The 22,771-nt window shown below is 35.5% G+C and overlaps 1 protein-coding gene across 1 annotated transcript in view; it reads left to right on the top strand.

The window, feature by feature from the left end:
* LOC105447795 (PH domain leucine-rich repeat-containing protein phosphatase 2) overlaps positions 1 to 20,391 on the top strand; it is a 65,329-nt gene extending 44,938 nt beyond the window's left edge. Inside the window, exons 5-17 of the mRNA XM_011686002.1 lie at positions 4,312 to 4,469; positions 4,862 to 5,008; positions 10,043 to 10,190; positions 12,530 to 12,655; positions 12,814 to 12,967; positions 13,095 to 13,155; positions 13,506 to 13,760; positions 14,024 to 14,233; positions 14,484 to 14,646; positions 15,369 to 15,652; positions 15,855 to 16,697; positions 17,142 to 17,382; positions 17,648 to 20,391. Coding sequence (XP_011684304.1) covers positions 4,312 to 4,469; positions 4,862 to 5,008; positions 10,043 to 10,190; positions 12,530 to 12,655; positions 12,814 to 12,967; positions 13,095 to 13,155; positions 13,506 to 13,760; positions 14,024 to 14,233; positions 14,484 to 14,646; positions 15,369 to 15,652; positions 15,855 to 16,697; positions 17,142 to 17,382; positions 17,648 to 18,106 — 3,249 coding nt within the window. The 3' untranslated portion in view covers positions 18,107 to 20,391. The remainder of the gene's footprint in view (positions 1 to 4,311; positions 4,470 to 4,861; positions 5,009 to 10,042; positions 10,191 to 12,529; positions 12,656 to 12,813; positions 12,968 to 13,094; positions 13,156 to 13,505; positions 13,761 to 14,023; positions 14,234 to 14,483; positions 14,647 to 15,368; positions 15,653 to 15,854; positions 16,698 to 17,141; positions 17,383 to 17,647) is intronic.
* Positions 20,392 to 22,771: the final 2,380 nt, after the last annotated feature.

Genomic DNA, 22,771 nt, shown 5'->3' with positions numbered 1-22,771 from the left:
TATAAAAAAATATTTTCGATATTTTTATATTTTTAGAAAAACAATTGTATGCTGTTTAACGTGTGTGTAACAAACAATCAAATGCTAACAAAAATACAAGTTCACATTTCAGAAACATTCAATTAACAGCTCGTTTCGCAACGTCGGTGTATCGTTTAACGCCGATTACTGTAATTCAAGATGACTGTGCATTAAATCGGTCATGAGGATTAACGCGTCGTGCTATTAAAGGCAATAATCTTAATTATCAACTTTCCCTAATCGGCTACTCTTTCGTCCTTAATCCGCCTCTCGCCTATTCCCCGTAATTGCCACGATTGTTCTCGCCAATTGTTTCGAGAAGACTCGTTTAACGGTTTACATAATTCACATCATAAATTTAGCACGGCTACGCACGTGCCGAACGGTATGCGATGTTAAGCGAATTCACGTCCGATGTGATAACAGTACTCGCTAATTATATCTCATAATAATTCGTGCGTCACGCACACGTGCATACACACACACACACACACACACACACACACATCGCGCTGAATCTATTTCGCAGCCCATCATTTTCGTAGCATCCCTGATTTCACGCGCACAGGATCCTCAAGGATTATTTATCTTCGTTAGGTTTGACTCGCAAGGCTTGACCCCAACTTGACCGCACTGTTAAAATAAAAAAATAAAAAATAAACGAGAAAAAGGAGAGAAGACAGAAAGTTTCCAACGCTAAAAGAGTGATTCTCGCCAAGAAGAGATCGTGTTCCGCTCCTTCCCCCTCCCTTTGTCTCTCTCTCTCTTTCTCTTTCTCACACTGCGATCTCCTTTGCCCCTAGTCCTGGATTTCATGCGGCAGATTATCGCAGCTCGCTTGACGCATCAGTATCGACTGGCCCGAAACTTTCTCGGGAAAGTTACTTCCCTCGTTAGCCATCGACGAGTACAGACAGCCCGGGGACACGCGGAGCTTCTTCTTTTGTCCCTTCCTCTACGTCTTCACTCGTTTGGTGCCCGGCTGCCCCTTTCTATCACGGCTCTTCACGCTAAGCGCGTCCGTTAGCTATAGAAACGTCGTCGTTTCGTCTCGTTTCCTTCTCGTTTTCAACCCATCGCCGGCGTGTATCAACCGGCCGACAATGTATGCGCGACTTTTTTCACCTCCTTTTTCTCTCCGTTTTCTATATCCTTCGCAGCTCTTTCTCTTTCTCTCTCTCTTTTTTTCCCTCTTCTTCATCCCCCTCATCCTGCATCCGAGTTCCGGATCGAGTGGAAACTCGAGGACGGTCAGCGAACCCGAAGTCACGATCGGAAGGTAGCATCGATCGATCGCGCGGGGTTCCGATGGGAAATTATCGTCGGGAAATTGGTGGAATTGAGACGATGGAAGAGTGGAGTTAAATCTGAGGATACTACCATCGGGGTGCTGCTGCGCCGCGCCGGGAACTTCGCATCAGAAGCGTATCGCTCGAACGAATCTGATCACCTTAAACCCCGATTATGAATGCCCCGGAGGACTCCCCGTGAAAAAGACTCGCTTCTAAATTTGCCGAACGTTCGATTATATAAGACTATACGTATAGCGCGTGTACACGTCTAAAACGTAAATCACTTTCCCCGTCGGATTTGATGCCGCCCGACCGGAAATTAATCGTCATGCGACGATCGTGCTCGCTCACGCGACTCCGAGCTCTTTCCCGCGACACGGTATCGCTCTCTTTTCCACGTAATCCCATTTTCCCCTTCATCAACGGTGACACTTCCTCTAATGGCGTCCCGACGAAAAAATCTCGATTATTATGGGAAACTGCATTATATATTACGCGACGAGAAATTTTATGCTGTGAATCCGTTAAGAAGCTACCAAGCTTCGAAGATCTGTCAAGTCGAGAATGATAATTATTAATAAGCAAACATTAGCACTTAGCTTAATTAGAACGATCCAAACTATTAGTCTAGAAGAATATGTTAATTCCTATAATAGACAAAATGTCAATATGACAAATGTGAATATGAAAATATGACAATATGAGATAAAATTATTCAGTCAAATTTATTTTTCCATAAAAACAACAAGCCACATAAAAATGTTTGAATATAAACGAATCCTGAAAAATCGAGATCTTTTTGATTTCTTCTTCGTTCTTTGGGTCGATCTTCGAATTCGATATGACACATTAAAAAATTAATCTGGTTTTGGGGAAATTTCTGTCGACTTGGCTATAAATGATACTTTTACAAATTAAAGTTTCATTTAGCTTTCCTTTCTTCGCTAAACACAATAATGTGGAGTTTTTCACGTTTCTTTTTTGTTATGGTTCGATCTGGTGCGCGACGTTCTGCTTTCTAATGATACTGGCAGAGATTTTTCCGTCGTATTGTTTTAGGGCGGTCCGCGCGCGATCGCGGACGAATCTAACGCCGATAAGAAAGCCATGACTGACGTCTTCATTGTTCGGTTGAAAATTCGCCGCGGACAATGAGAGGCTATTCGTAGCCGGGGCAACGAGCAGAACAATACTTGTCGGCACAAATATTGCTCGTGCACCGCCGCTACTTTACGTTGGTTTCTTACAATGAAGTTCAGCAAGGCTGAATGCATTATAATCTTTGGATTATTCAACGATAAAGTGGTCCAAAATCGAGTCAACGGAGAGCGTATAAAAAGCGAAATGTAGACGCAGAATGAATTATTACTGGGCGTATATTAAAAGCAAATAGAAATGAAACAATAATAATTAAATTTTTCAATAAAGTACAAAGAATTATTGAAATGTAAATTATATTTATTATTTATTTATTTTCATCGTTATTTTATTTATATTTAAATTTGTTGTAAAGAATGTATAACTCTAGAATTTTATTTAGTGCAATTAATTTTAATTAAATTATTTTAATTTTATTTTTCACTAAATGTATTTAAATTTTATTTTCTTAAAATTGGTTATATTATCAATTTAGAACTTATTGATCTCTTTGTTATAAAATTTTGTTTGAAGACTCATTGTGTGGACATGATATATTATCAAATTGTATAGATATAATATATTAGCACACGTACACACAAATGTTTAATAAAAGATAGTAAAATATATATCCTTTTACACGCACGCACACGCACGCAGTAACTGTAACTCCACGTGAAATTGTTTTATTTTATTGCGCGCATCATATATCACTCTATTTTTTAGATTCGCGAACTGTTCGTATTTGTGCGCGATCCAATAATTGCGCCATGTCGATTGACTGTTTTGTAATTTCGAATGCACAACCCTCGGAAGAACAAATCGAAACGACGTGACGAAATTACAACGTTAAAATTCGTTCGCTTGTTTCGTTTGGACGTCTGCTCCGACGAACACGATACTCTGTGTCTGATTAATCATCGCGCCGCGTACGGATATTGTTAAATTATTGATTCGTTATTAAGCGATTTCTCTGTTTCTCTCCCTTCTCCTCCTCCTCCCCCCCCCTTCTCTCTCTCTCCCGTCTGTAGCTACACTAACGAATCAATTGATCTGAACGAAACTATTGCTCCGTAATATACGAAGAATCACAACGGAACGGAACACGTCACTCACTGAAGTCAACATTAATTAAGATAATGCGATTTGTAATTTTAAAGTCGACGTTTGAAATGTAGTAATATAAAATTAAACGTTATAATGCAGATGTGATGAAAGCGAGATTTTACGGCATCCTCGTGAATAAACTTTTGAACGAACTGTTACACTCTACGAGGTAAATTATGTAGCTTCGGAATGATGATTACGTCAAAGTGAACCGTGAATTTTAATTAAATCGCACGCTCGATGCGAAACGTGCGTGTCGCGCAAGAATATGCGGCGGTTCGGAAGATGGTGCGTGTCGGAGATTTGATTGCTATCATGGAGGAGTATGACTTTGATAGAGACGACACCATAGACACGGATTCCTTGGAGGTAAACACGGCATACATAGGATTATGAAAATCGCAATAATAATCCAATTGCGCAATAAATAATCTAATAATAATAATATATCTGGCAGCTATCATTTTCTCCATTTGCCTACAATAAATTTGTCTTACTTTGAAACGGAAATATACAATATTGTGGTGTAATAAAATTCTCATAATACGTAATACTTAATCGAGTTCAAGGATTTCTCGTAATAAAAATCGAGAAAGATATTTTTCAGATACTTTTAGTTAACTTTTACTTTAGTTATTAAACATTATTAACGTACATTTATTTTATCTATCTTGTTTTTCTTTATTATTAATTATATCTTGTTATAAAATATTTACGACATTAACATATCACATGCTCTTTCGTGTTTTTACAGGCTACGCAATTGTCGACATGCCCCAAAAGTTTGGACTTGAGCAAGGCGGGCCTATCAAGGCTTCCCGACAGCGCGATAGCTTTTGCGGCGATAGAGGAGCTCGCATTAGGATGCAACCAGTTCACTAACGTTGATAACAATCTGAAGCTTCTGCACAGGTACACTTTCTTCTGCAGTCATATTAAATCGCTTCTGGAAAAATACAAAAAAATTTACCTTACTCTTCCATTTTCCATTTTACTTCTGACTTTCTCCGATTATTATCCGATGAAAAAAAAAAGTTAAGTATATATAAGTAACCGAGCACCCGCACTTCAATGAGATTAACGAAAGAAAGAGCCGATAAGACAGACAAAAGGAGAAATTAAATTAATTCTTGCGGAATATCGAGTAATTAGAGCGCGGATAGATTAACCCCCTTCTCCGATAAGAGCAAAGAAAAGCGTGTGAGTGTCCGATAGCACAAATGCGGCGAGATTGCAAGGAAACTTTAATTAGTAGTTAATTCGTACGTAACTCTTCATTCCCCGTCTCTCCCCCTTTCGCGCAGGTTTCCCAAACTTCATGCCGTTCATCTGGAGAGCAACAATCTCCACAGAATCCCGAGGGAACTGCTGGAGCTGTCGGCGTTGACCTACCTTAATCTCTCGGACAACAAGATCGAGATAATTCCGGCTGACATCTGTCGACTGATCAAGTACGTGTATAATTTTTCATTTACTTACGTATTCATCTATCTGCTTTATTTACGACGACAGTAGATTATAGATAATCCCTTTTTAAACGGAAGAGACTTCCTCGCTTGTTTATTCTCCGTTATCAGGAGAGATCAGATGTTTATCAGACTAGCAGTTATCTCTAAAATCTTTTTATCAGTGTTATATCACTTGTTTCCTATTTCAGTAGACTTTGATTGAAGAATTGCGATCCCGGTTTTTTTATCTTCGAGCGTATTACGAGAAAACACTCGAGCTCGTGATAATCGGGCTTTTCGAGAATCCCGAATACATTTCTTTTTCATTGTTTTTCTTAGCGTTCGCTGCAATGAATTATCTATTTTATAAATCGGCATAGCGGCTTGTATGCATCAATGTGCATGCGCGGCTGAATTTTCCCCTCCGTATCGCCTGATTTATGTACGTCAATCTAGGAGTACAATTAATTACTAACACATTAATCACGCGAGCTATTGTCGATCAGTGCTGATAACGAATTCGTGTGGAAAATCAGCGCGAGTGATAATGATTGAATAGTGCTGTTAATTGTCCGATTTCCCGAAAAACATACGATGACTGCCGATATTAGAACTCGAGAAACATGTAAAATCGATTATAGAGAATTGCATAATACATCGAAATGAATTTAATCCTTCCGTTTTGAAATAAAGAGCCACGTATTAGGGAATTCAAATATTGTGGATAAATTAAAATGACGACGAAGTAAATTTTTCAAAAATTTTTCAATTCTTGATTTATAATTTGTATTTATTTTTATAATCATTCTATAATCAGTTTTAAATTTGTTAAAATATATAAATTTCTTTAGAAATAAATCTAAACATGTCCTCTATCAGTTATATTGTTTTTTCAATGTACTAAACAAATCTTTAATAATTGAAACAAAAGTAAAATAATGAAAAATAATTAAGTGACATGACAACGAAATGCAATTTTTCTTCTTGTTACTCGTGATCGTAAAATGTCACGATTCTTAAACTTATGTACAATTTGTATTATAAGATATTTTGTATCATTGAGCTCGAGACATTATAAAGATCACAAAGAAACAATAAATTTCTTAGTACCGCGCAACTTTAGACAACGCAAAAAATCTGATCTTACGAGAGGGGGAGGGGAAAGACGCACAATCGAGACGGAGATTACATAAAGTTTCTCGAAAACCGCTTTCCACCGACCGGAAATGAGGATACCGGGGGGAGGAACTACGGGGTGTGAACACGACGACGTCGCTGCACGCGCGCACACACGCATGGAAGGTAAAAGTGCTCCTCTCACGGGCTCGCCATCGGCGAACTCATAGGCGAATTTACGGAACTTAAGTCTTGATGATCGTTACGGTTAGGTGACACTATCCTGTCCCTCTCCCATTTTTCAGTGGTTGTTTAGATAAACAAAATGTTCATTAGACCGCCATTAGAAAGGCCATAATCGAGCCAAGTTAATATAGCTTTAGCGTATCTCTGACCCCTTTTCCTAAATCTAAATAGAAGATCTACACAATGTATGTTAATAGATATATCTGGTGTCTAAAATAATATCTTTTATCTAAATTTAAAGTATTTTCCTTCACCATTAAGCGGTTTTCAATTTATTTTGCGAAAACACTAGCGCGAACTGCGTCTACTTTCACGTTTTCATTTAATTGAATTCACGCCTGCTTCTCGAATTGCAACCAAAGAATATTCTCATTTTCTAGAAATGTAAGAATTTTGAAGATATAATAGTTAAATTTGTTTTTAAACACCAAACTGCTTGCGTAAACGCGGGGAATTTTACATTTTGCTCAGGTATAATATAATATATATATCGGTATTAAAAATTATGAAGACGTATATGTAATGAAATTTTTCTCGTTTTTCTCAAAACCACGGGTTTCCACGCGCCGATGCTTTCGATTGTGAATCACAGTGGCGTAACGATAGTACTTCTGGAAATTCACGTTCGTTTACGAGGACCTCGCTGAGAGATCTAATTGCCCGGGATGAAGTACTCGCCAAGTCCGACATAAGTTCCATAGACATTCACCTTTTCCTTGGCTCGCGTGCGCCGGTTTCCACCCGAGTCTCGCCGTCTCGCGCCACTGCCTCGGCGCACGACTCCTGATGTTGCCTAACCCCGTTCTACCGCAGGAAGAGTCGGGCACTTTAAGGCAATTTTGCATGATTCACTTTCGACGATCGAGTCAAACGAAGCGCCCAAAAACGAGAGAAAACCGAATCTGAATTTAAGATTATACGACTGGCGCGATAATGCGGATGCTTCCGTCGCTCCAGGTACAGCTGACCCAGATATGAGCGAACAAAAGGTTTTCAAAGATAAAATGTCTTACGACGAGAATCATAGAGAGAATCATAGAATCATTTAAATCTTTATTAGGCATAATTAAATTTGTTTGTTCATTTAAATTACATTCGATGACCACGCAGTTAATTCTCTTATGCTAAAACCATCTCTCACTATTCATACTGTATATTAATCTCGGCACTATCTCGTCGGCTTTTGAATAATTTGAACGTCCAAAATAGTTTCTATATAATTAAACGTACTAAAGCACAAATATTCCTGAATTATTATCCCGGCAGACATTCGGGCAGATTTCAACGCGGAGATACGCGTTTGTGGTATCGCGTATTATACTTCAAACGGCATAATTTGACGACGTTATTCACGCGGAATTAAGGTATTATGTGTAACAAGGATTTCACCGTGGCTGGTGCCGGCCATCGTCAGTGCATGTCCGGTCTAAGCCACGGCGCATTATCGCTCGGTCCCGCTTCGTACACCGCGGCAGACAATTTCTGTTCTGTTACATCAGAGTGGTCAGCCAACCCATCCTCGGTCTTGCCTCCCTCTTCTTCCCTCGCCACAAGACGGTATCCTCAAGAGGAATAAGTTCGCCTTTCAACCGACCTCTTTAGTCCTCGGAAGAGCCGCCGCGGGTGTGCATCTCCGGCCGCGCGAAAATCGCACCGCGAAAAGCCGCGCGGAGATCGCTTCCGAGTCGCCGCCGAAAATCCCGTGGTCGAGGAGATTACGGCGAAGACTTGGTCCACGATCCAGTGACAATCCCGATCCTCAAAATCCGCGCACTACCGTGCACGCTCGACGTTAAAAGTCGTGTTGTAAAAATTGTATCTGCACGGTGAAAATTTAGATCTCACCACTTTCAGTATATAAAGCATTCGCTTTACGCATTCGATGGTGAAAGTTCTGCGTGTGCTGTGTACGCAATTCACAAAATTTGCCTGGCAAAGTGAGAATGTCGCTCGCATCGGGGGCGTAATGTCGTTTACAATGTGCCAAGATATTCCAGGACTTTGCACTCGGCATTCGGAAAGAATGCAATATCGGGAAAAAACTCGTCGATATACAAGTAATTTTTAACACTTGTATAACGTGACGTTACGTTTTTTTACATAACACACATATTTTTATTTATTAAAAGTAACCCTACAACATAAGACATATCACAGCAACTAATTTAATAAAATATAAATTATCCCGGATACTTGTGGTTTCAATACCCAAATATTTCTCTACGTGTGATTATTAAAACTACAATAGAAGAAAGGAATTTGTAAAAGTGAAATCGGAATATAGAACGAGTGTTCTTCGAACAAAATATTACTTGATGATAACAATCATATTTACCGAGCGTACCAAAGAAAGTACTTCGGGTACTTGAACGCTCTTAAACGAACGTGTGCGCAGCAAACATCAAAAAGCAAGAAGTGCCAAACCAGGTGAGAAATAACGAGTGCGTGTTCTAAAATAAAACGACGGCTTCGTAAAGAAAACGCTGACGATGATAATGATACATTTATTTACGATATGTTACAATCGATATTTATTAGTTTTTTAATTTTTCTCGCATCGGATTTTTATTAACAATCTATAATTATCTTTTGTGAATACAATTATTCTTGATGTTATTCATAAGTGACTTATTTCTAGAAATTTTTAAAATGTTTTGTAATCGTAAAAACATTTATGTAAGCCTTTTCGAAATTCATTTGTCAGTTCGTTACTCTTGTTTTCTCTTTCTTGTACTAAAAATACGATATTTTATATAATGCTCTAAAATTTTTTAAATTGAATATAAAGTTCTTGTATTTTCAATTGCTCATATCGCAAAAACTAGTATCTTTAATGATTGTCTTTTAAAGAATCAATTGTAATCTGACTTAATTTTAAGGCACATTATACGTAATTGATTTAACAAGAAAATAAGGATTTCAAATTTCTCGCCGAATTAAATGCGTTTATTGATAAGAACTGCTACTGTTTTGATGGCAAAAATCGAAAGTCTGTCCGATGACACAGATGCTTACTGCAACGAAGGTTTTCACTATAATTCGAAACTTTCTACTCAAGTGCACATCCTGTGGGCGGCTCGCTCGTTTAGGTTCACCGACTCGCGTGTCCGAAGCTTCGGGATACAATTCACAGTAGCTAAAAACTGCACTGCTGCCACGTCACAAAAACTGTAATTTATGAATGAACTCTTCCAGATACAGATTCTTCCTTGGTTAATACTTTAACAAAAAATAACAAAAAATTCAAAATAATTTTTAGCAAATTTCTATCCTGTGAATAATAAATTGTGAATAATAAAAGATTCTCTAATTTTACATTATATTCAGTATAATGAAATCTTTATTTCTATATCTTTATTTTTTTGATAATTTTTATTTTTGTATTAATTTTTCTGTATAGATAGTAATGGATAAAAATATATTTATAATATTTTATAATGCTAAAGATGGAAATTGAGTTTCAATTATAAGGAAAAAATAAACAAACTTATTTAAATACAAGAAGAATATAAATGAAATAACATTAACTCAAAGTCGACTCGAGTTTTTTAATTCTTAAATGATAATTAAGAATTATACTAATAATATTAATATTTTTAAAATAAAACGCGAGGCAATTTGTTAATTTATTCGCGTGTAATCCTTCCTTAACATAACGTTATCACCATGTTGCAGTTTGAAAGAGCTGATCCTTGACCGTAATGCCATCAAGGACCTACCGGACGAAGTGACACGGCTGAGAAACCTGAGGAATATTTCCCTCGTCGGAAATTTACTCAACACCGTACCATCCTTTTTCAACATGCGAGCTCTCACTCTGACAGTAAGTTAGACTATCTTGTATGATATAATAAATTTTAATAATAAATGATAAAATTAATATGAATAAACTAAGTTCTAAAAATCACTCAGACGATTTATAAATTGATGAAAAATGATATACATTAAAATGTACCGTGTACATAAAATTATAAATAGATCACATAGATATCTGAAATGCGTTTGATGTTAGATAGATTACAGTGAAAGCGATAAAGTGGAATATTCTGATAAAAGTAATATTAAGTACGTGAATTCTAAGCGGTTTTTATTGATTCGCTTTACATATCCGACCTTGACCCTTGTAGTTTAGTTTTAACTATTCACACGTGTCTGACACATAAACATTTCAATACTGACTATGTACCTATTATTGATTATACATATACGCTATAATAAAAATACCGTTTGTCATATAGCGTCGCGTCGGGTTCAAACTAAAAATATCCAAAAGAATTTTAATTAAATTCTCTAATATCTTTTAACTTTTTCGTACATATTTGAGCTACATATGTGATATATTATTATAACTAAATTACATTTCTTAAAAAGATTCTAGAATCTAAAGAATCTAGACTTCTTTTATATAAAAAGAATAATGTTATTAAATGAAAAAATATTCCGAAAAATTTGTGTAATAGTTTGTATTTTTTATAATTTTATAAGATTTTTTCAAAAACAAATATGTGTTACACTGTTTTAATCATTTATTCATATTACATTAAAAGACACATATACATATACATTTAATTAAGGATAGTTAAACATTGGCACAATTATATTATTAGTTCTATAGACAACTGTACACGCATATATATACATATATTGTTTATAAGTTTATAAAAATGTTTAGTAAATGGAAATTGTTTAAAAATAACATTTTTTATGAATACAAACAATGTTATGATTGGTTTAATTCATGACTTTGGTTTCCCATCAATAAATCTTTTACCTTTTATTAAAAATTCATGTGGATGAACAATTTTACAAGTATATAAATCTTTGAGTTTTATAATGAAAATCGAATAAACACTCAATCTAAAATTAAATTATTTAAAAATCATTTAGCAATTTTATATTCCAAAATATTTATATATATAAAGGTAAATAAGAAAAAATAATTTGTTGGTAGAGAAAAAATATTTTGTGCATAACGATAAAAATATTTTTATCACACACACACGCACATATATGTATATAAAAATATATGCATGCTCATTAGACATGCATATATGTATACATGTCTAATGAGTCACACATATAGAAAAATAATTTGAATGCAAAATTTATTATGTTCAAGTTAAGTTGTACATGGAAGAAAGAGTACGTAATTATTATAAAATCCACAATCGCCACAACTTTGAAATAGAACTATATACATATAGTGTATAACCTGGATATATTAATTTTGGATTAATTTACGACCCAGCTTTTGCTGGGTACATCAAAAAATTGTTATAAACTCTATCAAGTGTTCCCCTCCACGGAAATCTTTAGTAAAAGGCGAAAGATTTATACGTGGTCTGAAAGGAAACTAGAGTGACGAAACCAACCTCATAACGGTCCTAAAATAGACCGGGAAACCGAATTTTACTTACGAGATACAGTTCATCCTATTGGCCCTCTGTCGAGATTAGGTTTTAAACTGACAGTGTCGAATCTCAAAAGGTCCGTATGTGTATGTGCATGGGCCCATAAATGAGTCTCGATTTTGTAATCGATTTAACTATGTATATTTTTCTACACGTATTAATTGTAGAATCTTTCCAAAGGCCCGTAAATGCATGGGCCCATAAATGAACTCTCGATTTTGAAACAGATTTAACTATGTATTTTTCTAAACGTATTAATTTTAGATTAACTTACGACCCAGCTTTCGCTGGGTACATCAAAAAATTGTTATAGACTCATCATATGTTCCCCTCCACGGAAATCTTTAGTAAAAGGCGAAAGATTTATACGTGGTTTGAAGGGAAACCAGAGTAACGAACTGAACTCATAATGGTCCTTATATAACCAACGAAACCGAATTTTATTTACGAGATATATATCATCTTAACGGCCCTCTGTCGATCAAATTTTGAACTAACAACCTTCAATCCCTCAAATGGCCCTTAAATGTATAAGTGCCTATGTTCTTAAAATAAACTCTCTCAATCACAAAATCATAAAACAAAAAGGAAACATTTTTTCTGTAAAATTTTTCTTAATATTTCTTTATTAATTAATTATTAGCTTTTTTATATAATAAAATCTAAATTTTTTAATTCTGCAAATCATGACTTGATAAAACTTTTCAAATTTTTAAGATATTTTATTTATTACATAATAACCAATCCACAGGAAGTTCTGTCGAAGACAGATCACGGAAAGTCATACAAGGATGAGAAAGTCAATCATAGTAATTTGCACAAGATCAATCTAAGAAATAATCAACTGAAAGGAAATATAATTTTAGGAAATTATGGCGTAAGTTTATATCTGTTATGAAATTTTTATTTTTATATATCTGTTTCTTTTTAATTCACTTTACAAATAAAGCTTTTTTTCGAAAAAAAATAAGATAAAAAAGTAATTAACTTCAAACTTTGGCATTTATTATTTCTCTTTCTTTTTCACGAACAAAGAATCTGACGCATCTGGATGTGAGCGAAAATAGCATTGAAAAACTGGATATCAGTGCTCTACAAGAATTGAGAAGTGTACGCTGCGGACGAAATAATTTAACGGAATTAACTCTTTGCGGACGAAACCTTGTATCGCTTATTGCTGGAAATAATAGTGAGTCTAGACTTTTATATGCATTGGCCGATAATTTTTTATTACTTATTTAATATACCGCGACAGAAATGAAGAATAAAATATAAAATAATTAAATTAGAATAAAAATAATTATTTTTATTTGCAGGATTAAAAAAACTAATCGTCGAACCTGTGCCAATTAATTTGGAGCATCTGGATGTTTCATAGTGAGTGAATGCAATATAAATTATTATGTATATTAATACATTAAATCAGTCTAAAATTTATGAAATACTATCAACTAATAAAAGTTATCTGCAAAACTTTACTTTATTTAATATATTTAAATTATTTTTATTTTTTATATTTTTTATCCAAGCACTTTAATTTTTGGTTCAAATATATAAAAATAATTTGCAGTCTGTTTAACAGCAATTAAATATATTTTAGCAAGTCGTTTAATAAGTCATTTAATAACCAGTGAATTTTAAAATGTGTATTTTTTATTATTTAATTATTATTTAATTTATTTCTATTTTATGTGAAAACTTGTTTTTTTTTATCGCTCTTCGCTCAGCAATAATTTAGACGCGTTACCGGAATGGACAACTGAATTGCCAGCATTGCGCGTCCTTTTCGCATCGCACAATGCTCTCACGGCTCTCCCAGACAGATTGTTGTCGCAACCCTCGAGACTAGAAGTTCTCCATCTGCCTCACAACCGACTACAAGCCCTACCGCCGCCCAGGAGACCATTGAATATCGTCCATTTAACTCTTCAGGGCAACATGTTGACCACGTTGCCAACGAGTTTTTTCGCTAACACCGAAAAGTAAGACATTGACCGCGTATCTCATATAAATTCAAATAATAAATAAATTCATATTTGCGTTTCAAAATCGTGAGAATGAATAATATGAAGCAATATTGTATCTAATTTACAAAAGCAATAATCACATTTATATCAGTTTAAAAAGAGAGAGAAAGCTCTTATAAAACACATATTTAACCGTCTGAAATAAAATCATGGCGTTTCTTTTATCATAAATGTTTTGTACCTACTCAATGGAGTTTAGACTTCGATCTTCTTTTCAGGATGAAAGTTTTGAACCTCTCCAACAATCGCCTCTCCGAACTTCCGTATCGCGAAGAGGCCGGCAAAATTCACCAGGGATCGCATACCTTGGAGAAATTATACGTCACGGCAAATTGTCTAACCGATACCGCTCTAGACGCCCTCGCGAAGTTTACGTCTTTGAGAATTCTTCATATCGCTTACAACACCCTGGACACACTTCCGGAAAGGTGAGCCTATCTTCATTCTTTGGGACACATAAAGGGATACAGGAAAGAACAATTTTAATCGATAATTTTATATCGGTTATCAGATAACAAATAACGGACGCGAAGTGTGGATACAATAAAAAGATATTTCAGTAAACTGTACAAAAGTCAGACGAAAAGTACGATTTGAATACTGACACAGATGGATATTTAAAATAATTTTATTATTACGTTATTATAACGTTTTATTATTAAAATTGTGATGCTGCAGTTGCATAGCTGCGTGGGGCGATCTGGAAGAATTGGTGTTATCTGGAAACCGATTGCAGTACCTTCCGGACAACGTGGCGAATCTGCGACACTTGCGTGTGCTACGCGTGCATTCTAATCGGCTATTAACGTGTCCCACGTTCAGTAGAACAACGTCCTTGAAGGTGAGATATTAAATATGAGATAGTCGTACAACGTGTATGAATATCATTAATTCATATTGAGCAATTTACGTAAACGAGACACGTGGCTTGCAATCCAAATTCTCGTTCCACATTCTCTGCTTACTTAGACGGAAAAGATTATTGATTCTCAAAGATGTTAGTTAATTCATATTTATATAGAACTGACTTGAGAAATGAAAGCTTGCAGCAATCGATTCTTTAAAAATTTTATCAAATGTAGATATAAAAATATAAATAAAGAATATATGAAATGAGATAGATATATATTTTTTTGTATAAATACATAAATAATAATTATGTTTTATACTTGTATAAAAAAAACTAGAAAATCTAACTAAAATATATAAAAATACGAGAAATAAAATATTTTTTCTTCTTGTTTCTCTCTCATTTTTTGTGATTTTGTTTTATTATATTATATAAACCGTGAAAAATTGTATTTATTTATAATTGAATTTATTATTATATATGATTTTTAGTTTCTGCGAAATATATTTTTGTTGCCATAGAATAATTTTAATAAAATAATTTTGTATGTATAGTCGTGTATAAATATATTTCATGAAGTTACGATATTTGGAGAGTGCTTGTTTCTAAATAACATATGTCAACGTAGAAAATATTTATAAAAGAAATTTACAAAAAATACTAATAATGCATGCAACTAATAAAAACACGAGATGAAATATTTATCTATCCAGGTGCTGGATCTGGCGCATAATCAATTGGATAGGGTAAATCTGGCCACACTAGTACCGCCGCAACTGCAATTTCTTGACATTTCCTGCAACTCTCGACTGCACGTGGACCCGCGACAGTTCCAGGACTACAGATCCCAAAGGCCGATTTCTTTAGTAGATGTGTCTGGACAGAACAGACCTAGTCTGCCATCTCATCCGCATCAACAAGAAATCGTCGCGGCGGAAAAGAACACCGAACAACCATGGCGATTGGGCTTTTCGGAAACTGCCGGTTCGCGCGAAAAGTAAGATTGTTATTTTTATGTATTTTCCTCAAGATTATAGATAAATTGTAAGAGATACCACTTCCTTATTACAAGAAATTTATTTTTAATAAATTCTAAAAAATCGCATTATTATATCTTGTTTTTGAGAAACAAACAACTTTGTATAATATATTATAAATATGCATTGCGATCAGTATAAAAATCTCACGTTTGCATACAGGTTGTACATTTCCCAAGTGCGAATGCCATCCTTTTGCAACATCGAGGGTCTGTTCGGCATATTCGATGGTGGTTCCAACCAGGAAGCACCTAGCGCTCTTCAGGAAATGATCCCCCGCCTCTTACTGGAGGAACGAACGGTCCGGGAGACGTCGAAGGAATATCTGAAATACACCCTGCTGTCGGCGCATAGAGAGCTCAAGGAGAAGGGTCAGAAGTACGGCGTAGACGCAACTCTGGTCCACGTCGTGAAATTGCCGTCGCAGCAAGGATATCCAAAATCCTCGACCAAGTATTCTCTGAAGGTGGCTTCCACCGGGGACGCCAAAGCTGTCCTGTGCAGAGCCGCGGGTCCCTTGACCTTCGCTAAGTCCAAGAAGTCTCAGACAGTTAAGAATCAACTTGGTAACGCGGCCATGTTCCCGTTGGCGGTGCCCGATCCGATATACGAGGAAGTCGCCCTGGAGGACGACGATGAATTTGTCATAGTCGCTAATCGGAAATTATGGGAGGTCCTGAGCGTCCAGGAAGCCGTGAGGGAGGCCAGAGCTGAAGCGAGTCCCGTCCTGGCCGCCAAGAGACTTCAGGATCTCGCGCAGGCTTACGGCGCGGAGGACAATTTAAGCATCATCGTCGTCCGGATGGCGGGACCGAGCCCGGGCGACATGGATCAGCTCATGCGTGAACTCAGGCATGCCGTTGGTAAAAACCGAAGCCAAGGCGATAGCGTGTGCCCTTGTCCTTGTTGCGTGCCACCCGCGACGCATAAGCCACCGGCTGCCTGCTGTTGTCACGCGAACGAAGGCTATTATCTTAATGGCGTGTTAAAGAACATTGTGAGCAGGTAAAGGAAATAGAATGCTGTTACAAAATTATGGAAAATGAGTTGATCAATGAGTGATTATACATCAAAACATCTAAAATATGCAAGAAAGCAATATATATAATACTTTTCTGATAACTGTACAAACATTTAAATAATTAGTATTTTTTATTCTGAAGAAATACGATTTATATATTTTTATTACACAAAAATACGTTTATTTAAAAGTATGGATTAACATTTTTTAAATACTGATAAAAAAAAGTTAAAATTCTAATTTTCGTAATTATTAGAATTGTCTTCTTTATCAGAAATGTCTAAATTTCTTCTTATTGTTTTTTTAAATATAAAAAGATTACAATTTTTCTACTGGAATATTTGGGAACTAATTGTGAGAATTTTATTTTTCAAAAAGAATATATTGCTATAAAATTTATTTCATTGGCATTTGCTTGGTATTTGTAGATCTAACAAGGTTCACGGTGGTTCCGGAAGGTACTTCAAGAACTCCAGATCGACGCAGGAAAACGAAAGTCCTCCGTACAGAGACGACCGCAGTTCGCCAAGTGGACAGTCCGATCAGGCCAGCGACAGCACTTTCAAGTCTCGTCATCCATCCGGAAGAATGTGGTCCGGAAGTGCGGCCGCCAGGGCGACAAATAAGGCTCATCAGAGTGTTCTCATGCAGGAAAACAGCATGCGAAAAGTAAAGTCGAGTCTCTTCGTTGATATATTGCTTCGTGAGAAAATATTTTTATAAAAACGTCACGCTCTGGCAAAAGCGCTAAAAGTTACGGTCTTTTTTACTGAGGTAGCAAATAAAAATTGGTGACAGTTTATTTCTTTTGACGCTCGTCAATATTTTCATAAAAAATACACACACAGAAGTAATCAACAAGAAATATAGACGTAAAATGTAAAAAATACGATATCCACATATATTAAATTTCAATTCTCTCTTTATTTCTCAGGTATCATCCTGTCTATCTACACAAGAGGATGCTATCTCGGAAAGATCTAGTGCTCTCAGCGAGGAGCAATTCCGTTGCTGGGAGTATATGCTCGAGCAGAACACTCAGCTGCTATTCGACAAGGAGTTGGACACGCTGACGAAGGCGCCGTTGCATCGCGGCCAGTCGAGGTCGACGCCACAGCTGGGAAGCAACCTGCCCTTCCTGTCGAAGCGGTTCGGCAGCGCCCGTTCCTTCAACCCCTCGCTACCACGACCGCCAATGGTCCGCTTCGGCAGCGGACGAAGAATGCTGAACGGAGGACCGAACGCCGCCTACTTCGGCAGCCTGCAGAGGCTGATGCCGTATAATCTCGAGTACGATTTCGCCGTTATCCAGGAGAGAAACGGCATGGACTCGCTGGAGCAGGACGCCACGAGGATGCAGCAGTATTGGGGAGTTGCCACCACGGAATTGTAAATGAGAATCTAAATTGAGAATACTAGGATAAGATATAGAAGTGTAAAAATGCAAAAAATCTATTCAACAATGAACGAGCTTAATCGCTTAATTGCGCAGAATTAGAAGAATGTCATTCAAATAATTGATATTTATGTAATTCCTGAAAAAGTTTTCTTTTCTTTTTAAAGTTCATATTTTGCAGAGATATAGAGATACGGCATTTCGTATCATCGCCATCGTATCTGATTGCGAAATCTAACGCGGAAATTCGTTGCGTCAAACCGTTTGTCATATCGCGATAAATTTATAGTTTGCACTCATTTATGAACAATCCAATGTAACCGAAGTCTTGAAAGGCCCGACGGCGCGAAGTAATTACATCTCTGTACTATAATTATCATTGGCTAATGGAATATAATTAATGGAATACAACGCGACGAAGCGAGAAGAGCTAATCGTCAACAAGCGCGCACAATCGCAGTAATAATATCGATCGTGCTGATAACAATGGCAAGGCCAAGATAAGCTATGAAGTTCTTCGAACTTTGCGGAAAGAAAGACGGCGGGATTTGTACCGTCACTTCGGTAATTCGCTCGTTTATTGCAGCTGATACGCGTGCAATAAAGGGACCGCGGAAATCACGGTGCAGCCTTTACGCTACACAAAGCTCGCCTTATTTCTTTATAACGGTAGACATGCGAGAGATCTATATCTGCTTTATTGCGGAACGACTTTACGGCGCTGAGTAACTCCGTAGAAAATGGGCCAAATAATGGAGAGATCGAAGAAAATCCGTTTCTGATCTTCCCGAGATCGGAGACTGATTTAAATATTTTAAAGTTCGATCTTATCTTATATGATCAGATACTATTTTATATTCTTTTATTGGATTGTCCATATATATTTCCGTTCTATTAACACGATTATTACGATTTATCTCATAAATCTTCTCTAAATAAAACTCTTCAATTTGATTTATAATTAAGAAACATACAAAGTGTGTGCTGCCCAATATAGCATTAATTGAACAAATTAAGGATCCGAACTCGCACAGTGCATTTCTGTGCATTTAAAATTCTTTAGCGTGTCGATTATCTTCTTGTATATATTGATTTTATGTTATCTCGCAAATCTCAATTGTTCGTTGCTCCATTTTTTTATGTTTAGCATATTTAGCGTTAAATATCGTTGTGCTTCGTATTTTTTTTTTCTTACAAAGTTTAGAAATATCTTTTGTACATAATTATATTGCGTAATAAGTACAATTTAATATATCTTTGATGTTGTGACACTCCCACGATAAACTATTGACAATGCCAAGAAACACGTGATGTTGACGCAATCGGTGTGATCTCGTTCTTTCAATTATATGAATGTCACGTATCGATGTTCGACTTACGATGTACAGGGCGATGTTTCTAATGAATCACACCATTTGTACGATAATTCTGCGCAAAATGTTAAACGTGTTACAATAATCAAAATATTTGAATCGTTATTTAAATTTATAAAAATAAAAGTTAATATAATCGTTAATATGAATTTAATATGAAGTTAATATGAAAAATTGTAACAAAATATTCGAGACGACAATCTTACAATTCTTTATTTCATAGATCTTATCGAAATCTGCCATTTTGCTATAATTTATTGATCTATATTTTGCATCATAAATTCTTTTGCTAATCAGTAAATGACATTTAACGTTTGTAGAAACTTCTATTTGGCCAAAGCAATGCATCAGAGACACCGTATATTTATGAGAAAGATTAAGCCCTATTATCGGCGTTCAAAGAGCATGAGTTTTTTTTTTTTTTAATTCAGTCTTTATGGTGCGTCAATTAAGCATATTTCATTCTTCCCCTTAGGGCCTGCAATTTCATTATCTTAGATTAGCTTAACTCCAATTCCATTGGAATCAATCACATTTGTTAAACAGATTCAGAATAAATTAATTAATCACAATTGATATTTAATCGATATTTAAGTTAATAGAAAATGGTGAAATTGGCTTTAATCGGAATTATGCTCTTTGATGAGAAAAAAGAATCACGTGAAAATATTTGATAAATGCGAAGACATTTTTTTCATTGATGTATTATAGAATGTGTCCCGAAAGAAAATATGTTCCAATTACAGATTTATATTTGTCTGAAATGCGAAAGTTCTTTGATCGCAAGATAAATTACGTATTTATAAGAAAAATAATTTAAAAGAAAAGTTATTCTGCAAAAGTCATCGGTATTATATATGATGTAAAAATAGAAACTTTCAAAACTTTATTTTTTTATTATTTAATATTCAATGTAAACTAAATTTTTAAAAGAAACTCTACAAGTAAAAATACAAGAGTAAAAAATATAAGAGTACACGTAGCGAAAATATACAACAAAAAAAATATATTGTCAATACAAACTTTCTCCGGGACGTCGTGTAGCAAAACTGTACCTGAGGCTGGACCAAATAAATCATGGCATACAGTGACCCGTTGTTGTCAGAGCAAATAAACTATACATTGCAAATGGTGACGCATTCAGAATTTAACGAAAACGATTCGACATTTTTATACATTTGTAATTTTGCGTCTGAAATTGTAAATATTTATAAAAATTTTTTTGAATATTTACAATTTGATGCGTATACATTTTGATGACGGAATGTATTGATCTCGTGATTTATTTATTTTTGTTTATTAATAGTCTCTTATATAATTTATCTTCTCAACCGCAAGCAAAAGTAATCGAAAGCATCGCAAATTCTATTCCTTTTTTTTTCTTGTTTTGTCAAGTTTCAAGGGATGTCAAATTCCGAAAAGGAAATTGCGCGAAAGACTAAAATAAATTATTAAAGGAGAGGATCCTGCGAGCACAGAACTCGCGTGAATCCGCCTGCAGTAATTCTAAAACACACGCCATTATTCTAATCTGACTTCCTGTTCATCGGCGTGTCCGACATGATCAAATAATCGCTTCCTTCCGCGACTCGATTGTAACAGATGAATTCAACAGACGGCAATATTCGAGACATGTTAGCGTACGGCTATACGTTCCGCTCGCCGATTAAATTTCTTTGCGTTGGCCTTGGGCGACGTTATCTTATTTGCAGCGTGCTATTACACCGATATCGCTTCGAATTTTTCTGCCGAGTCACGAAAAGAAGCCAGTGTTGTAGATTAAATAGAGAGAATAAAATTTATTTTTATTCAAACTGCTATAAAAATTGTATAAACGACAAAAAAAGAGAAAGAGGAGATATTCATGGAATTAAGTTTTTTTTTCTTGTAAAAATTCCAAACAAAGCTCAATTAACATAGAATTATTTAACACATTTGAGATAGAAAATTAAAAAGTCAAGAGGAAGGTATTATAAAATTCAAAATAAGAATTAAGAGGATGAATATTATACAAGCTCTTTCTCCTTTCAATTAACACGAATTTTATTTATACATATAGATATATTTAATATTTTAAAAAGATTAAGATTATACCGCGACATTGCTGCAATAGTGTCATATCTCGAAAATTGATAATTTTCAGTTATTCATCACCAGATAAAGTACACGCCAAAATCCATCTTTTCCAATGAATAATTCAAAATTGTCATTTTTCGGATATGACACTATTGCAGCAATGCCGCGATATAATTATTGAAAGTTATATAAAAATCGCGCGTTGTATAAATTTTCATAATATTGTATTATAAACTTGTATAAATTTGCAATTGTAAATCGACTTATGTATTTGACTCAAAGTGAGTTTTTTCGCCGTTCCACTTGAATTCGTTAAAAAGTCGAATATTTTTCGACATCGCGAATATGGAGCACGAGTAGTTTCAAATCGCACGTGAGGGAGAATAATCTTACTGATTCAGCACGTGCTCTTTCTCCGATGACTCCGCCGAGAGCCCGATAAGCAGTTTCTTTATCGAACTTTGGAATCTGTCACTTATATTTACTGCTATCGGCAGCTGTCAAGCTGTGTTGTCAAATTATTAATTAATTGACAGTAATTCGCGAGTTTCTTAATTACTGGGTAACCTATTTATCGGACGGTAATTCTTTCTCGAAACGTATATTTGCAACCACATGGTTCACACCTAATATAATATTTCCATTTTTTACTGCGGCGACGAGTAATCTGCTGCTTACCGTTGTTAAAAATAATAAAATTATTAGCAATATAAATACGGTATACGCGTCAGAATGTAAAACATATCTGTTCCATTTTATCAGTATAATATAATAATAAAAAAACTAATTTTTTAATTAACTTGTTAAAACGATTCTGAATTCTGTTGAGAAATAAAAGGTTTGCTCGATCGTTTGAGTCATACGCAGCGAAAAAATAACGACGTGAAATGTTTTAATCACTGATTCGACAATTACCAGTGTAAATTAGTGAAGAATACATTTACAATGTCCAATTAATGATTAATAATCGGAAATCATTAGACAGGCTCTCGAGGATAGTGACTCATGTTGTGTCTTACTTGGTATTCTTTTTTTTTTGCAATACAGTTTTTCAAGATAGCGACGGCTTCGTAATCTTCTAAAGACACGGATGTAAATGATGCAACGCGCGTCGGAACACTAACACCAAGCGGAATGGACGCAGCTTCGTTATCGGCACTTGAGTATCGCGCAAAACGAAGATAAATGTGCGCGAAGGCATGCGGCTGAATTT

This window comes from Wasmannia auropunctata, unplaced genomic scaffold (assembly GCF_000956235.1).
Source record: "Wasmannia auropunctata unplaced genomic scaffold, wasmannia.A_1.0 LD336092.1, whole genome shotgun sequence".
In the NCBI taxonomy this organism is placed as follows: domain Eukaryota; kingdom Metazoa; phylum Arthropoda; class Insecta; order Hymenoptera; family Formicidae; genus Wasmannia; species Wasmannia auropunctata.
Note: the sequence above shows the minus strand (reverse complement) of the source record. Positions and strands in the feature narration are given on the sequence as shown.